Raw genomic sequence first — 12,349 nt, 5'->3', positions numbered from 1 at the left:
ACCTCTGAACGCTAAATCTTTTCCCTTAATTTCTGTTTGCAGTGACTGTGGTGTATAAGTTGCGGCATTTGTTGAATATGTCAGCATTAGAGAGCTATTGATTTCAAAAGAAGACTTTTCGAATATTGATTAACATCGTAGACGCTATGGAGCTCTACTTTGAGATTATGCTAGGAAAAAGCAAGAGATTGGTGCAATTAGTGAGAGTGAGGTGACTGGAAGATTAGCAAGAAGAAAAGGTCCACCAGCTACAAATGAGAGAACAGAAGTCCGGAAGAAGAAGAAGAATTAGTTTCCCTAGAAAAATTGTAGTTAAAATGTGTAGGTGTAGTGGGCTTGTAGTAAAGTTGTAAACAAATTTTTAACTTAGAACAAGTCAGTTGAAACATATTTGTAGCAGATTTGTGCTAAAATTGTTTTACCTTTAGTTTTGTTATTTTTGTACAGGAAATTACTACTTTAAATCGAAAACACAGTGAAGATCCTTTTTTGGTTCAAAATTGTTAGTACACTATGAAGTACTTTTTGTGTTGGTACCCTTTGTTTCATTATTTTTAACATATAATTTCTTTACAACTTAAATACATTTATAATGTTTCACTATGTATTAAGTCAGTAGGCTGGGGAGATATTGATGTCCCTAGGATGCGGATTTGCAGATGTTCCTTATCTGATTAGTCTGTCTAAGAGTGCTGCAACACTTGCTGATTTTATAGTTGAGTTTTGTGAAACTGGGAATTTCGTTCCCATTCTCTTACTGTTGATGTGATGAATCCACCCTAAGGATGTTGGCTCAAGAAATGTAGTTCAACAAAAAAAATAACAAACCAATTGCATTAAGAGTTGAAAACATTTCATTATAGGAGATGGTCTATATTCAATTTATCCACAAAATTGCAACTCAACTATAATTCTCCAGAACACCTCAATACAATCTATCAAAAAATTGTAGTTACTTAATCAATTTTTATTTCCTTTTGGGTGCATTCTTACAAGATCTTTTGTTATGCCCTTTTAGCCCACAGTTTTCACATGAAACCTTGTACTTCTTTGCTTTTACTTCATCAAATGGTTATATCTTTGTTTCTGAGGTCTCCCTGGCTTTCTTTTCCCAATTGGTAGCTTTACAACTTCTTCGGCTACATGTTATGACACATTCCATTTGCTTTCGTCAGGCAGCGGGTCTACTGGTGTTTCATAAGTCTTCAAAAGACTCTCCCTCGTGTAATACGGAGAACAATAGTTTTCATAAGACTCATCCCTGTGCCTCAAGGCCGCCAAAGCATGTGGACAAGAAAGTTCGTCAAGCTGGAACTGTCCACAACAACATCTCTTGTTTTGAAGGCAAACAATAAAGCGCTTCGCACCATCTAGCACTGTATGGATGTGGTCTGTTGAAGCCCTCACCTACAAATTCATTACAAGCACACAACTAATTGTCAGCAATATATACAAAATAACAACAATTTTACTACAAGTTATCTACAATTAGATCTGATGTTACTGGATATAGCTTACTCTCATCTTCTGCGATAATGTCCTATTGTCCTCCAACTCTTTGTTGTATTTTTCCCCAAGGTATGTGAATGTACCCTTTACTTTCAATAACTTTTCATTATTCCAACTTTCAAGAAAAGTCCTCATGTACTCTAATAGATCTAATATGGGCAGCTCTCTTGCATCTCTTGTTACCGCATTCAATGACTCTGCAATGTTTGACGTCATCGTCCATGTTCTGTTCACCGTAGCATGTACCCAAGACCATCTGTGGTAACCAATATCGTATAGGTATGCTTTAACGCGCACGTCGATCTCTTCAATCTTTGACATTCTTTCATTAAATTCATCAATTGTGTATGATCGTGTCGTGGCAAAATACAATTCGCTTAATTTTAGATGATCCTTCTTAAACTTTGACCTTATATTTGTCCAAATGTGCCACATGCAAGCATAATGTGGCATTCTGGTATAAACAATAGATGTTGCCTTCAAGATACTCTCATTCCTATCCGAAACAACACACATATTAGGTTTTTTACCATACGCATCTTTAAATTGCTCAAAAAGCGAATTCCATGCTGCGTCATCTTCTGAACCAACAACAACGTATGCTAGTGGTAATATGCTACCTATCACACATGTGGCAAAAAGAAAATCAATTTCTGTAATAAAATTTGATAGTATAAAAACTAGATACTGAAAACAACTTTACAACAATATTTCTACAAAGAATCTACAATACCTGTTGCATCCATTGTGCTGACTGTTAACATTATTCCCCTGTATGCTCGAACACAGCGGATACATTCCTAAGCTTCTGTTTTCCTTTTTGGTTTCCATGTATACTCGAACTCCTATATCGTTCCTAATTTCCATTGGAGGACAACGTTCATTGACAATGTATTTGATTTTGATGATTTTCTCAGAAGTATTGATCATTAGATGCTCTGCAATTGCATAATTCAATTGATTGTAATTTGAATCCTCGCTGACTACAATTCCATCAACATTAAAATCGTTGTACCTACCAACACTATCCCAATGACCATTTAGTTGAAGCAAAATAGCTAAATTTGTCATTATATTGCCGAATTCAATACTATTGAAGACAATTGTTTGCAATATTTTTTCGCCGATCTTCGTTTCTGATTTTGAAACCAGAGGAGATAGAGAAAATCAGAATATTGAACTTGATTGTGCGACGTTGATGAGAAAAAATTAAAGTATTGAGCTTTGATTGCGCGACGTTGATAAGAGTAAATCGACGTAATTAAATTGCGGAAATTGCGTCAGTAAATTCTCCGAAGAATCCTCTGTGATCCCAATTTTCCGCGTCTAAAATTGGAAGGCTAATGTAGAAAGGATTCTACTTTACAAAAATGTATATATTTTGTAGTCTAAACATGGGTAGGTCGGGTAATTAAGTAAACATAAATACTTTTAGTAATAAAATTTCTAATTCTAGGTATGAAAAAATGCCCATAAGTAAAAAGCCCAAATCAAAATGTTACATGGCCCATCTAAGCCCATGTTCATTTTCACTCTGTTACTCTTTTTCCACCGTTAGTTAGGAAGACGAAGAGATCTGTAACTCCGATCAGTTCACTTGAAGAGCTTCTGTCTCTATACATATACATACAAATTAATATATCTATAGCTTATCACCGGCAGCGGAAATCGACGGTGGTCGGCGATGGCATTGGCACCGGGGCTATCACGGAAGCTGAAGAAAGTGCTGGAAACTCGAACAGACACGCCGGATCTGCTCGCATCGCTGAATACTCTCTCCACATTCTACACCGAAAACACACCTCATTCTCGCCGTAACCTCCGATCCACTATTGAGAAGCGTTCTCTATCTATAAATGAAGAGTTCCTTCTTTCCTCCACTGCTGCTCAGAAGGTACCCTTTTTTGGATTTAATTATTCGAATAAGAACTTCTAGAGTTGAATTGAGTTTCCTTTTTTATTAGGCGTTGGATCGAGTTGAAGAAGAAGTCAATTCGATCGTTGAATGCTGTGACAAGTAAGCAATTGCTAAGTATTATACAACTTTTGGTCTTCTGATTAATATGTTTGGATTGAGTTTAACTTTAATGCTATCTGGTCACCTGTGATCAGTGGAACTAGTTACTTGGAAAATAAGGAGGAGAACATGCTACAGCTAGTTAAATTACCTTGTTTACACTGTCATTCAGTATTAAGTCTCCTTGCTGTTACATCAATTAAAGAAAAGTTGTTCTGACATGTGTTCTTGTAATGCCTGAATTTTCAGAATTGCACTGGCTTTAAGCAGTTGCAATGCCACGACAGGTGATATTATTAGTACCACAGAACGGCTGAAACAGGAATTTGAAAGTACTACACAGAGGCAAGAAATTGTATCATGCTTTCTTCGTGATTATCAGCTATCCCCAGAAGAGGTTTTAGTCATTCCTTTTGAGTTCGATCCTATTTCAGTAACAGATTATTTGTTTTAGTTGTGTTTGATTTGCAGCTTTTCGTTGATGTAGATAAATGCTCTTAGGGAAGAAGACCTTGATGAGAATTTTTTTAAGGCGCTTGCTCATGTTCAAGAAATTCATGCCAACTGCAAAGTGCTTCTCAGGACACACCACCAAGTAAACTTCTCTCTCTGTCTCTTTATACAGTGTATGAATATATCCCTAAATTTATCTCTGACCTTCTCAAATCACTAGCCAGCAAAGAAAAGGAGGTGGGGCAGGGAACATAGAAAGCAAACTTTAAGACTCGCCTTGACACAAATGCAACTGTTCAAGGTTTTTTGTTTTAAAAAGGAAATTTGACATATGACCTTTCTTCTATAGCAAACAAATAAATGCACATTTCGTTGTGGAATAGCTTCTTTTCACATTGCTTTTTGAGAATAACTCACTATGTTCAGCAGTTCTTTATTCCATTTGGTTGTGCATGAAAGGATATTTTGATTCAGGGAGGTTAAGATAATTATATTTTATGATTGAAGCCTCTAAATTTGAATGACATGTGCAGTGCGTATCTCCTTCCCTATCAATTGAACATAGCTTGTGACATTATCTGATCCAGACTACATGTCTCATCCAGCTTTTGGAATGGTGAATGGAAGATCCTCATCTTGATTGATGGATTTTATTTCCTCATGGAATAATGGGACTCGATGCTGGACATATTTTGATGTTCTTTTTAATTTTCTTATCCCACTAATTATAACAGATTAACCAATTGCAACAACAATAATTAGTCCTCAGTCCCAAACAAGTTAGAGTCGGGTATATTCATGTTTCCCCATTTAAATTCATCTCAGTCCAGATTAACCAACTTCACCGACCCCCAAAAAAAGTAGACAAATTAACCAGTTGCTTCTGAAATATCTGTTCATCAGTTGTAGAAACTTTTGTCATCTAATGTTTCGAATTACTTAAAGTTTATTTTTATCTAATGTTGTGTTAATCTGATAAAAATTATGTCCAACTTAGATATATGTGATCACTTTTTTGGAAAAAAAATTAGGTATGAAAATTTTGCGGACAAAAAGGGATGGACCTGTGTCCAAGAGCTATAGATCATTGAAATCTGAAAGTTAAAGTTCATATTAATAAATCACTGCCAATTGTCTATACAAGTGGCTACATGAGTGATCCAGGGATATCCAGGAAACTTCTGGAAAAAGAGTTATATTTCCTTCAAGAGCCCTTGTGTGATTGGTAATTGATAAGAGTTCAATCATCTAGTTTCAATTATATTTTCCTAATGATAGACTATATGACTCAAGTAGGGTTACACGCACATCTTGTACTTTGCAACACCTAGTTGGTGTTTATTAATGAAAATCTTTGACTTATATAAAAAGCAGAGGGTCTATCAGAAACAGCCTCTCTGCCCCATCGGGGTAGGGGTAAGGTCTGCGTACACACTACCCTCCACAGACCCCACCGTGTGAGATTTTACTGGGTCGTTGTTGTTGTTGTTTGACTTGTATAAAAAAGATCACAGCCTAAATTTTTTCCAGAGATTAAAATTCGATACAGGGCCAGGACAAACTTTATTTATTTTTGCTTAATTGACTCAAATACTCTTGGCAGCGCGCTGGTTTGGAGCTCATGGATATGATGGCCATGTATCAAGAAGGAGCATATGAACGCCTTTGCAGGTTACTCTTCTCTGGCTCAATGGACTCTTGAACATCGGACATTTCGTATGTCATACTCCATAGTCACAATATCCTCTCATTTAAGTGCCTACCGAAAAGATTTACCTTTTGTGCTGATGTCTGGAATGTCAAAACACTATAGCTATCTGGTAAAATGTATATTGTGTGGCACGGTATTCAGACACCTATCATTTGATGAACAATTTGTTTCTTGTATAATCTACTTTTGTCAATCTGCTCCTTGTACCATCTATTCTATGCCTCTTGCAACAATACCCATGCATGGTTACAAATTCAGTTTTCTGTAAATTTGTGCTCTATTTTGTTTGTGTGCCTCTGTGTTGTCAGTGATTGATGTCTGGTTTTCTTGAATTATTTCAAATTGGTCATTCTTTCTACTATTAGTAGGTCATAATCATATGATCTGTCTAATTTCTTATATGGATACTACCTTATCAAAGAGAATTTCTTATATGGATACTTAAAATTTAGAAGTGTTAACCAATAAACAGTCATCTGAGCCTTCCACTATGTTGACATTCTGCTGGTTTTCTTGCTAGGTGGGTTCAGACAGAGTGTAGGAGACTTGGTGATGTTGATAACCCTGAAGTCGGAGAACTTCTGAAAACAGCAGTCAGGTGTCTCAAGGAAAGACCAGTACTTTTTAAATATTGTGCGGAAGAGGTAACTTATCTTAACTAAGAGCTACAATGATTATTTAACAACTTTGCAATGTTGTCTACATTTCATATTCATGAAATCCTGAAATATTAGGTGGCAAACATGAGGCACAATGCGTTGTTTAGGAGATTTATAAGTGCTCTCACACGTGGAGGACCTGGTGGACTTCCCAGGCCAATTGAAGTGCATGCTCACGATCCTTTAAGATACGTCGGTGACATGCTGGGATGGTTGCATCAGGTGATAGATTTATCATAATGTTTAAGTTTTTCCTGTTATGAAACAAAAAAGGGTCTTCTGCGCATTGACTTGCTGCATCTGATCTCGTACATGTTTTTGCTTCATGACAGGCATTGGCGTCTGAAAGAGAGCTTGTCCTTGCATTGCTTGACCCTGATGCATCAGATACTAGATCAACTAGTCATCAATACCCCAAAGGCGTAGATAGTGAGTCTGGAAAGACAGAAACCGATTTGACTTTTGTTCTAGACAGGATTTTTGAAGGAGTTTGCCGCCCTTTTAAAGTTAGAGTGGAACAAGTTTTGCACTCTCAACCTAATCTTATAATTTCTTACAAGCTTAGTAATACACTGGAGTTCTATTTATACACAGTGAGTAGAAATCTTTTGCTAGCGATCCAATCTTCTTGCACCCTCCTTTTTAAGTTATCCTTGCACTCAACTCTTTTTCCAATGCAGATATCGGATTTGCTGGGGGAAGAAACATCTCTATGTAATACCTTACTGGTGCTCAAGGACGCGGCCCAAAAAACTTTTTTTGACATACTAAAGAGTCGGGGCGAGAAGCTTTTGAGGTATCCTCCATTGGTCGCTGTTGATCTTTCTCCACCACCAGCTTTAAGGGAAGGAGTTTCAGTGCTGCTTGAAATTATTCAAACACATGATAGCATGATGTTCCCTGCATCTGGAAAGAAGCCTGACTTTGATCCAGCTATATCTGCTCTGCTAGATCCTATTATTCAGGTCAGTGTCCATCAAGTTACTTTAAATAAATGATTGCTACTTATGTATTAGTTCCTGATTTTTTGTGTTACAACAACATCTGCGCCTCAGTCCCAAACAAGTCGGGATCGGCTATATGAATCCTCACTGACCATGTTACTCCACTTAAGCTCATCTCATGCCAGTATTATGTAAATACAAATAAAAAAATATTAGAAGCTCTATATTTTGTAAACATATAAAATCTCTGAAAAGGCTAAACCATCCTAGAAATCATAGGACCTATGGCAAAAGTGCTAACATCTAGAACCATATTCTCAACTAATATGTATCGTCTATATAGATCTGCTTGTTCCGTTCTGCCCTATCTTTTGCTAAGTCTGCATGGATCCACATATGTAGTTCTTTCGAAACAACTTCCTTCCATGTGATTTTAAGTCTACCTCGTCCTCTTTTAACACCTTCATTCACTGTGGTTTCACACCTACAGACCGGTGCATCTGGAGGTCGATGCTGGACATGACTAAACCATCTCTAGCTACCTTCTCTAATTTAATCGTCGATGTGTACTACTTGAACCTTCTTGCAAATGTGACATTTCTTATCTTGTAAATTCTTATGTCACCACATATCTTTGCATCCGTTGTGTTAAATAAGTAAATATTGCATGACCCTCTTAATTCGGTTGGTGCACTTAATAGGAAAGACATGGAAGGATTCTGCTATCCAAGCTCACACTTTAGCCCTAATCTGGAATTTCCTATGTGCTTTCTTTAAGTGTTACTCGTTTAGGATTTTTCATTATACAATGTTGAATGCAAGTCTCAACTTCTCTCAAGAAATGCTTGGTCCTTCCGAAAAGATAATAATATATTGTTAATTACATATTTATCTTTGAATGAGCAAAGGTTGTTATTCATCAAATTCTATTATATATGCTTAAGCCTTAAGCACCTAGACACATGTTGATTATACATCTTGGTCTTGTTCAAACAAATTTTTAGCATTTTTCTAATGGAAGACCTTAGAGTTATACAGGCCAACTATCTGACCTTGGGGGATTGCTAGAGTACCGGAGAATCAGCTTTGCTTGAATTCGGTAGCATTAGTTTGTGCTTACCCCTGTTTCCAGTCTCTGAGTAGATTAGTCAAAACATGGTTGGCAAGTAGTTCTGTCTGACCCAAAAGAAATCCTATTTTGTTGTGTGCAGTAGAGCAGAGAACCCATGAAAAAGATTCATAAATATCTAGAAACAGGAATTTAACTCTAACAATTTGTTGTTGAATAATTAGCATGAATCATCTAGATTCTATTAATCTAACGCCAACTGTGCAGGACTAGTTTATTGCAACATGAGGTTCAAATGTCCTAAGATACTTATAGGTACCTGTGAAATATAAAGCAGTGTTAAAAATAGCGTGAAGCGAGGAAAAACGACAACCCCCATTTCGCTTAAAGCGAGAAGCGAAGCGCTCGCTTTTTTGAAGTGAAGCGGAATTTAAAAAAATATATATTAAAATAAATACTGCATCGACAACACATGTAACTGTAAGCAATGTTCAATACTTCAATGTATAAACTAAAGTGTAGCATCAATTAAAGCACAAAATGAGCATCCTATTCTTCTACAAGATTGTCAAGCGAGATGCGACAGTTGGATCACCATCGATTAGATGCGCTTTTTGACGATAGATTCCCCCATTTGAAATCTTGTCACAAAAAAGACGTCTAATTGTCATCTTGTTGGTCTCGCTAACTCTTGTAGAGTAAGCCCAAGCAGGGTCTTTCCTATCTTCTTTTGGTTCCATTAAAAGAACAACTACATAACACATAAGAAAAGGCAGTAAAAACTAAGAAACTGTTCTTCTTTTGGTTCCATTAAAAGAACAACTACACAACACATAAGAAAAGGCAATAAAAACTAAGAAACTGTGAAAGAAGAACTGAAGGTAAAAAAAATTCTGTTGCTGGATTCTGGGAAAGAACTGAAGGTAAAAAAGAATTCGCCAGCAATTCGCTACTATTTGGACGTTGAAACAGTGAAAGAGGAGAAGAAGAAGAAGTCAGAAGAAAAAAAAGAAGAAGAAGAAGAAGAGAAGAAGTCAGAAGAAGAAGAGAAGAAATCAGAAGAAGAGAAAATCATCACATACCTGTTGCTGGAATCTCTGTTGAAGAACCCTAGTCGCAGAGACTCTCAGATGCTCTGCTGGTTGTGTTTGATAAAAGAACACTGAAAACCCTTCTTTTTTAATTAAATAGGCTGGCAGCTGTTTAAAACAAAGAAGCGCTCGCTTAGGTCGCTTCCCTTGGTCGCTTCTCGCTTTTTAGTGGGAAGCGGTCGCTTTTTCCTACCTGAGTTGCTTCACATGGCAGAAGCGAGGAAGGGGTCGCTTCGCTTCTCGCTTTAAGCGAGGAAGCGACCGCTTTTTCTAACACTGATATAAAGTACCAGTTAAAATGACTATGATGTGAGTCGTGACTTCTAACAATTGACATCGGCTGTTTATGATTTCTTTTTATTTTATGGGAAGGATATTGTACTGTTATTACTTGCCATCAATACCCCCTTTGTTTGCTATCACTATATATCTTGCACTTTTATTACTTGCTATCAGTACTTCTTTCATCTTCTCTTTTACTGTCTTGGATTTAGTTTTCTAAAAATCCTGTATTGTTATTACTTGCTAGCAGTGCTTCTTCCATCTTTTCTTTAGCCGAGGGTCTACCGGAACCAATCTCTCTGCCCTTCCAGGGTAGGGGTAAGGCTGCGTACATCTTACCCTCCCCAGACCCCATTTATGGAAATACACTGGTCTGCTGTTGTTGTTATGGGAATGACATTGATTTTTTAAAAATAAAAATAAATAATTGTTAACAAAAATTTGGCGAAACAAAGAAAACTTATTCACATGTGATGGACTTGCCTTTCCATTAGAGTAAATACCAAATATAAAGTCATGTTAAATGCATGTCAACATCGTCTGATGTTGAAAGAAAAAAAATGAACATGTTCTCTTATTAGGACTATTCTTGTTTTTCTTGTGCAGTCTATCTGTTTCTCTTGAACTTTGTAACGCGGGGGTACTGGTTTGTTCCGAAATTGCAAGACCATATTACTAGTACAGATTATCTCTGGTTGTTAGCTGTGTTTAAAGTAAAAAGGAATAGGTCTGGGAAATTTAATTTGTTTGTTTATATGGAAAACTAGAGTACATCAACTATTTAGATCGTATAAAGTAGAATGCATTGTTGATTCCATTCTCCTGTTTGAGTGACATTTCAGAATTTTAAGATTGTTTGATTTGAGCTTCTTGACGTGAGAATGAGATAGGCTGAAAATGGCATCATTGCTGATTTTACTGCAGTATTGTCAAATCGGTTTTATTATGCTTCTCTATGTTTACTATCTTATCTTCCATGCAGATGTGTGAGCAAGCAGCAGAGGCGCACAAGTCAAAGGGTGCCATACACTCCTCCAGAAGGAATAGAATTACTTCTGATCCAAGTCAACACCGCAGGTCATCTATGGATGCTCTTTTGGATGGCAACAGTTCAGCATCTCTACCACAGGTATTTATGGTCTTGTTTCCCCTTGAATTCCAAAGTCCAATTAGGCCTTTTGTGTTGCAACCTTGGCTTGTGAAATTTCGTGCCCCTTCCCTCTCCCCCAATAAAAGGTAAGAAAGCAAGAAGAGAAACTACAAGAAATGGAAGAATCCTACCGACACTTTCCAAGCTGTGTTTGGTTGGATTTGGGACATTTTACTCAAACAATACTATTTTTCAGAGAGATTTGCTGGACCACCTTATACTAGGTGCATAGATCACCATGGATATATGTATTAGATAATTGACCGAAATGTTGATTTTGTGTTTATTCCATGTTCGCGATCATGAGTAAACTATTGATTGATATGTCGTTATAATATAGTGAAATTATATGAGATGGTGCATGTTATAATATAGTGATATTATATGAGATGGTGCAGTTATCTACTATCACTAGCGTTAACCTACTGTTTTGTTTTTGCAGACCAGTGAAACTCCGGCCAAAATTTTCCTCATCAACTGCTTATGTGCCATTCAGCAACCACTTTTAGGACATGAAGTTGCAAGTGGCTATGTGAAGAAGCTCGGAGTGATGATAGACAATCACATAAATGCTCTTGTGGAAAAAGAAGTCGATGCTATTCTAAGAAGATGTGGTTTATTGAATAAGATGTCACACTTCCGCAAGTCATTAGAAATTAATGAATCTGGTAACTCCATAGCTAGGCAAGCGTTAGCAGAAGAAGAGGATACAGCTCCGGTGTCTGTTGCTGAGAGTTTGAAGGCTTTCTTTGGGCTCATTTTGGGCAGTGAAACCGCCATTCCTGAATTTGAGCAGATGCAAGTTCCAAGATTGCGATCAGAAACTAGTGTTCAGGTAGCTAGGTCACTTGCTGAAGCCTACGAGCTTATTTACAGGGCTATCATGGACCCTGATAGTGGCTACCCAGATCCAAAATCACTGGCTAGACATCCACCTGATCAGATAAGAACAATTTTGGGAATTTGATATTGCAATGAGTGAGTCAAAAGTGTAATATGTAATACATCATTTTTGTATCAAAGGTACATCTAGTATTTGTATTTTTGACACTCTTTTTTCCAATTTTTGATTCATATTCTTCATTACTTCTTTTATTGTTAGGAAACACTACTTGCTAAATTTGTTATCTTTGTGTCAGCAAAAACTCGACTTTGAGTTTCACAGTGTAATTGATTCTCAGCCAGATAAAGGAGGAGAGTTATTGTAGGCTGACATACATCGTACTTATCGTTTGGTGAGATGAATATGATCGTTTCATGCTTAATCTCCTCGGGTTTGAGTTTTGAATTTGATAGGGAGTGCTATTTCTTTTAGTGAATTTGAGCTATTTCTTTTGGTGAATTTTATGCTATGCGAATTTGAACTAATCAGAACCCAATACGGGTACTAGATTAAAAAAACAAAAACAATGATATGACTCATACTAATGCAGTAGAAGTGATACGTTTTAGAAATTTCTGAAG

At 36.8% G+C, this 12,349-nt stretch overlaps 2 protein-coding genes across 2 annotated transcripts; one reads left to right on the top strand and one right to left on the bottom strand.

The window, feature by feature from the left end:
• Positions 1–1,146: 1,146 nt before the first annotated feature.
• On the bottom strand, positions 1,147–2,580 carry LOC104240127 (uncharacterized). Its single transcript, XM_009794910.1, has 3 exons — positions 2,265–2,580; positions 1,519–2,162; positions 1,147–1,407 (listed from the first exon to the last, which is right to left on the bottom strand). The coding sequence occupies exons 1-3, from the start codon at positions 2,578–2,580 to the stop codon at positions 1,147–1,149; spliced, it is 1,221 nt and encodes a 406-aa protein (XP_009793212.1).
• A 465-nt stretch (positions 2,581–3,045) lies between these two features.
• LOC104240126 (conserved oligomeric Golgi complex subunit 6) lies at positions 3,046–11,928 on the top strand. Its single transcript, XM_009794909.2, has 11 exons — positions 3,046–3,403; positions 3,474–3,526; positions 3,776–3,923; positions 4,014–4,121; positions 5,583–5,650; positions 6,211–6,334; positions 6,425–6,571; positions 6,682–6,942; positions 7,030–7,314; positions 10,718–10,864; positions 11,328–11,928. The coding sequence occupies exons 1-11, from the start codon at positions 3,194–3,196 to the stop codon at positions 11,850–11,852; spliced, it is 2,076 nt and encodes a 691-aa protein (XP_009793211.1). The 5' UTR covers positions 3,046–3,193; the 3' UTR covers positions 11,853–11,928.
• Positions 11,929–12,349: the final 421 nt, after the last annotated feature.

Source organism: Nicotiana sylvestris, chromosome 8 (genome assembly GCF_000393655.2).
Source record: "Nicotiana sylvestris chromosome 8, ASM39365v2, whole genome shotgun sequence".
In the NCBI taxonomy this organism is placed as follows: Eukaryota; Viridiplantae; Streptophyta; class Magnoliopsida; order Solanales; family Solanaceae; genus Nicotiana; species Nicotiana sylvestris.
Note: the sequence above shows the minus strand (reverse complement) of the source record. Positions and strands in the feature narration are given on the sequence as shown.